A 6,165-nucleotide genomic window follows, 5' to 3' on the forward strand; every position below is an offset into this window, starting at 1 on the left:
AAACTTCCAACAGTGGAGTGAAATGGGTTCTCTATTTCTTTGGTCAAAAAGAAATATTTCAGCACCGGATGTTTAGATTAACGGGCTAGAAATTGATTTAACTTAACTAGAGATTTTAAATTTAAATCCTGAATATCTAGCAACAATTAAATTCTCAATAGAAGGTGTGTCTGTCAAAAAAGTGCTCACAAGCTGCCAATCGAATTAGTTTGAATCAAAGATTATTAAAAGAGCACAAAATGGCTTCTATGGATAGGATGAAACTAAACTTTGAGACGATATTTTCTTTATTTTATTCCCTTCATAATTGATTTCCAGCCCCTATCTTGTTTCCATTTTATTGGTCCGGCGGAATAAAAAAGTTGGAAGAGGGAGCGGGAGAAAAATTGAGATTAAATCCATGTATAGTACGATGTAAGGCTATTTTAACTTTCAATTCTAAGTGCAGGTGAGAATTTAGGTGGGCTCAACCTATTTGAGCTGGCTTGAATAAAATCAATTAGTTCATATGCCTTGAAGAGGCAAGTCTCGTCCTAAACAAGATTAAGGATATCAATAAGATGGATAATTGCATGAGAACTTTAAAATAGTGTAACTATGAGGCTATGAGGCTGGGACCACAAATTGCCTCATCTTCAAAGACTGGAGACTGATTTTGAGACCCAAACTAACCTAGTGCAGAACCTTGTGATAAAATCTATTGGCAAAATCATATTTTAAAGAAAGATTACAACTATTTCCAGCAACAATTTGGATAGAAAGAGATGATAAAAACCATACTTCCAAGTTTCAATGCGATGATTCTCGCATAGCCTCAAAACAGCCTCAAAATTGAATTCAAATGCGAAAAGATAATGGTTATAAATAATACCTGAATGAATAAATCACATGCTGAACGCCTTTATTCAAAGTAAAGAACACTGCAACCTAAAGAATTGTAAATAACTCTGACCCACTGGAAAAGGCATCAATACAATGAGATAAGGCAACCCCGGGGGGGGGGGGGGGAGAATATTGATAAATAAAGGGGCGGGGGGGAATGCAACCTCTGTATATTCAGAAAATGATGTCCTCATCTCTGGCTGTTGTTGCAGACAACAAATTGTGAGCTGAATTCAAAGAAATTCCTCTGTGCAAAGCCAGCTTCTCAGCAAACTGTTCCTCAGCAAAATTCCTAGCTGAAGCCATCTGCTTCTCTATCTCTCTCTTCTTATAACCCTGTATCTTCTTCAACCTAAAGAAATCCTCTCTTTCCAATTCATCCAACTCTCCCTTAATGTAACTAATGGTATTCTCTATTCTTGGCTTCACCACATTCTCAAGCGCATTCACTCTTCGATTTGTGGTCTTGATTGCCTCATCAAGCGTCAAGAACGAGGTCTGAAGTGAAGCAAGCTCAACAAGAACTTCAATGGCTTTTATATAAGCAGCACGACAACTCTGAACTTGCTGGCCACCTTTTGCCAAACCTGTAAGATCATTCCTAGTGGTCTCGCCATCGTTTGTGTATTCAAATCTGGGGAGTTTAACACCAGCTACATTCTCTTGTCGAGAGCGAACCTTGAGGGAAGCTTCTCGAACATTCTCGAGCACAACGTGCTTGATATTATCACCAGCAACGTACTTGGCTTCTGTTAAAGCAAAAGAAGAGCCCTTCATGATCTCGCCCATTGATTCCTTGGTGGACACTATCTTTTTCAGGATCTGACGGAATTGTACCGTCAACGCGTCGCTCTTCTTCTTGAGAAGAGCGTGGCCTCGCGTAGCTCCCACGAGTCTGGCCTTCATGACTCCAAGCATTGTCACAGTGGGCACTACATTAAGACGTTGGTTTTGGCCCGACATAGTTTCGCCTGAAGATCAAATCCAGACAACAACAAAGACGAGTTACCAGAATTTTCTCGGAAGCCAAACAGGATCGAAGTTAGGATTCGAATGAGGTTTGATCTTCACTAAGAGTAACTAAAAACTACAATATGATTAACTATTGAACTAGGAAGTGAAACTGGAGGGCAGAGAATGCGTCCGAACATATAGTCAATGAATGAATCAAATTTTACAGTTATATTGTAGCAAGCAATGCAACAGAAATTCAAATCGGAAGCGCCAGATTCAGATTAGTGTCATTGGAATAAAGGAGAAAAATCAAGTGAGTTCCACCTAGAGAGAGAGGGAGAGAGAGATGAATAAGGAAACTTACCTGTCGAACAAGAAGCTTGCCGATTGGAGATCGAGAACGCAGAAAGAAGGGGTTAAGACGAGGGAGGGGGGGGGGGGGGGGGAGAGAGAGAGATTGAGTGAGAGTGAGGCATAGAAGACGGGGCTGGCAGCGTGGGTTGTTGGACCAGATCGAGACCTTTTTTAAAACAAAATTCACATTTGGGCTGAGGGTGGGCTCTATCATCCTATTTGGGCCAAGAGTAATCACTTAGGATAAAAAAAAAAGCAATAAGGACACCAACCAGTGTTGGCTGCAACAAAAGAGTTGGCAAGGGCTACTACTAACATTTTTTAAAATAAAGATTCGAAACAGAGGCGATAATTAATATAGCCTCAAAGAGATCGTCTCATTGATATCTTACTACCACCGTAAGACCTCCTCGCGGGAGCTCCGGCTTAGTCTGAGATGAACAATAAACTCAAGATATCTCATGATACCAGATGATTTATAAACAAAAAAAAAAAACAGAGACTATATAAGCACTTAAGTATAAGATTTCGAATTCTAATTTTTATGAATGTATAAAATATTTATAGGAGAGCTACTCCCAATTAAATTTGAGAATGCTTGAATCTAATCTAATCAGAATGATTCAATAAGAGCAAAATTTAGGTATTTAGTATTATATATTTAAGATGTTTGTTTTTGATCTAATCAATGTGTGAATTTTTTATTCATTATTTATTATAAAATAACATCTTATTATTAGTGTTTTTTTGATAAACAAAAGGTGTAAGTTTCGCCAAATGCAAATATCTCTCTCTCAAGGTGTTGAGAATAATGGGTAGATCTTTCAGTTTCTACAACTTGTACCAACTTTTGTTAATACCCCTATTATTAATGTTAACAATACATTAAACTCACTTGTTATAATTTTATTAAATAAAAAATATATTAAGTATAAAATATCATAAGTATATGAGTCATCTTTTTTAAATAATAAAAATCGGCATGTTCAAGTCCAAATGGCTATGATTTAAAATATGACACTCGAGTTGAAGCACAGAATCTTCTAACATCATATTCCTTCTAAACTACAATACAGGGCATTGGTAATTATTTTACGATTCTAAAAAAAATAGGTGAAACCCTAATTTCTTAAAAAATTATACTTCTTTCATCTCAAATTATAAAATATTTTTAGACAAAATGTCATATATTAATAAACTTTATTAAATATACTTAATATTCTTATCTTTCCAAAATAAAAATATAAATTTTCAAAAATACTCGTCATTTAATATATTGAAAAGAGAATGGATGGAAACTAATTATAGAGAGAGAAAGGATAATATTAAAATTGATGTATTTAATAAAATCTTAATCTACTCAAAGCGTTTTATTTTTTGATGCAAAAAAAACTCATTTAAAAGTGCCTTATAATTTAAAACGAAAGTAGTATATTTTTTCAATTATACCCTCATCAAATATCCTAAATAAATAACTCAATAATGATTCTAATGTATCATTTTAAAAAAAATTAATAAATGAAGCAGAAGTATATTTAGAAAAACAATTATAAAAACTAAATAATGCCATATATTTTACTAAGCAAAATTTTTGGAAAATATCATGTATTGTGGTCCAGAGGAAGCAATCATTAATCCAAGGACATTTTGAGTAATCTAAGGATAACAATAAAATCGTTAATCAAACTAAAAATATTCGATTCAGTATAACCTCAAACTGCTCCAAAATGTTAGAATTACCCATAAGTTCCACGTGCACCAACATCAAACCATAAATTGTGAAACAAGAAATTGCCACTATAATACCAACAACGACTACTCAACAAGACTAGATTAAATCCCACCGTCACCCACCAAAACCCACAAGCATATGCAAAAAATGAAAATCATTTAACCCATTCCAACAACTTAACATTCAAGTATGAGTAGCTAGACTTAAAGGGGAAATTTTCGACTCAGATAATAATGAGACTCAATAAGTAATATATAATAAAATAAAATTTTTTAGAAATTTAAATATTAAAGTTTTGAATTAAAACATGACGCACTCTACTCTTCATCACCTACATTTAACAATATTAATTACTTTTTTGGGCCAACATAATCCACGTATTTGTTTCCTGGCAAGCAAATCTATGGTTGATATTCAACATACGGGCAGGGATTTCTCAATACGATATTCAATAAAACAATCATAGCGTAGAGCAAATATATGAATTCACACTAATCTTGAGTGGCCTGCAGAGCCGTACACTGACTATAAGCTTGATTAATTAAACAACAATAGTGCAAGCACTATCAACAATAACGGTCATAATCTAAGGGCTTGGCTCTTTAATTTTCACTCATGACTCGTATATCAAATTAATAAATTAACAAACAAAACCTTTGGCCTGCACCAAGAAAATAAAAGGAAAGCTGAACATGAAATTGAAATGTGAAAACCTTCGAAAATTTCCTAAAACGGAAGTTTAGATTTCTATATATAAAATCAAGACAAGATAAAAAGAAACGGTAGATTTTATATTCTTGAAGTAACTTAAATGAGCAAAAGAGAGAAAGAGAAAGTAACTATAAGGAAGACTGAAGATCTCGTTAGAGATGGATGATGATGATGTGAATGTTTTTATAAAATTAAACGTGTTGAACGGGAGCCGACAAGACAAAGTGACAGAAATAATAAGGCTTTTGGTCATAGGAAAGTCAATACCACGTGCTCTTTTTTTGTCTGCTTGCGTGGCATGCTTTTGAATTATTCTCGGGTTGTTACTATATGCCATTCGAAGACAACGTTGAAGAAAAATATGTGAATTTCAAGTGTATCCATGGGGGCCATCTCGTTTTACAAAGTCAAGCTGCCCCAAATGCTCCTACATTTAGACAATTTTGAAGGAAGACCCATACCACAACCACAACATATATATATATATATATATATATATATTAATCTAATCTTTTATATTTTGCATACTCCCTACTGTCTTTATTATAAGACATCTCTAATCACTTTAGTAAAATTAAAAAAAAGTAATTAAATTATTAATTGTATCTGAAAAAATTTATGTTAATAGATGATCTTCAGTTTCTTTTAAAATGTGCCTTGTAATAATAATTAAAGTGAGTTTTATCTAATTACAATTGAATAATATCATTTGACAAGGGTGGTTGAAATTAATTAAATTTTTGACTTTTTTATTAAAATTATTATTAACATTCTAAAACTACTCTTAATTAAAATTTAACACTAATCACCGTCAATGATATCACAACATTTAAGAGAGAAAAAAGAGAGGAAAATTTGCATATACAGTGGATTTATATATGTAGGGCAGTTTTAGAAAAAAAAAATCATAATAAATACTTCATTATTGTTATTATTTGTAAAATGCCTTTATGTAAAGAGCTGGCAAATGATAGAATTAAGGTTGGTCCACATTAATTGGACGTAGACTCAAATTAATTAAGCTGGCAAATGCATGCATTCTTTTTATTCGTTGCCCCTAGTAAATAATCAAGTACTTAATTTCTCATACCTTTTATATGCTTACAAATCACAACACACCCTTTTACGGATTTGCTCTACCTACTAATATTCCAGTTATAGGCACGTGGTTGGAATTAAGTAATTAACAATGTTGGATTCATTGGTCAGAATTTGGTACATGCACTATATTTTACTATGTTAAGGTTCTACATGCATGCATGGCTTGAATCTAGTACTTACTGCTTATGGTTCAAATATTACGAGATTTTGATTGGAATTTTATGATTAAATTTCACAAAGTTGTCAACCTGTTGTTAATTAATAATTCAACTGGCTTGTGGATCACGTCAAGACTTAGAATATCCACCCATGTATAGTCACTCCCTTTGGCCACAATATAAAACATATTCTTCTAAAAGTCTTATTTGACTTAAAATATAAAAAATTAGGTAACTTTTATAATTACTTCTTTGGATAAAGTAGCAAATTTG

At 33.2% G+C, this 6,165-nt stretch overlaps 1 protein-coding gene across 1 annotated transcript; it reads right to left on the reverse strand.

The window, feature by feature from the left end:
• Positions 1 to 765: 765 nt before the first annotated feature.
• LOC129291573 (V-type proton ATPase subunit D-like) lies at positions 766 to 2,293 on the reverse strand. Its single transcript, XM_054929027.1, has 2 exons — positions 2,201 to 2,293; positions 766 to 1,853 (listed from the first exon to the last, which is right to left on the reverse strand). The coding sequence occupies exon 2, from the start codon at positions 1,843 to 1,845 to the stop codon at positions 1,057 to 1,059; it is 789 nt and encodes a 262-aa protein (XP_054785002.1). The 5' UTR covers positions 1,846 to 1,853; positions 2,201 to 2,293; the 3' UTR covers positions 766 to 1,056.
• Positions 2,294 to 6,165: the final 3,872 nt, after the last annotated feature.

This window comes from Prosopis cineraria, unplaced genomic scaffold (assembly GCF_029017545.1).
Source record: "Prosopis cineraria cultivar Desert tree isolate PC_DT_omini unplaced genomic scaffold, ASM2901754v1 PC13, whole genome shotgun sequence".
In the NCBI taxonomy this organism is placed as follows: Eukaryota; Viridiplantae; Streptophyta; class Magnoliopsida; order Fabales; family Fabaceae; genus Prosopis; species Prosopis cineraria.

Excerpts from the sequence above, each read along its gene's own strand:
- LOC129291573 (XM_054929027.1), bottom strand. The coding sequence starts at position 1,845 with ATGTCGGGCCAAAACCAACGTCTTAATGTAGTGCCCACTGTGACAATG.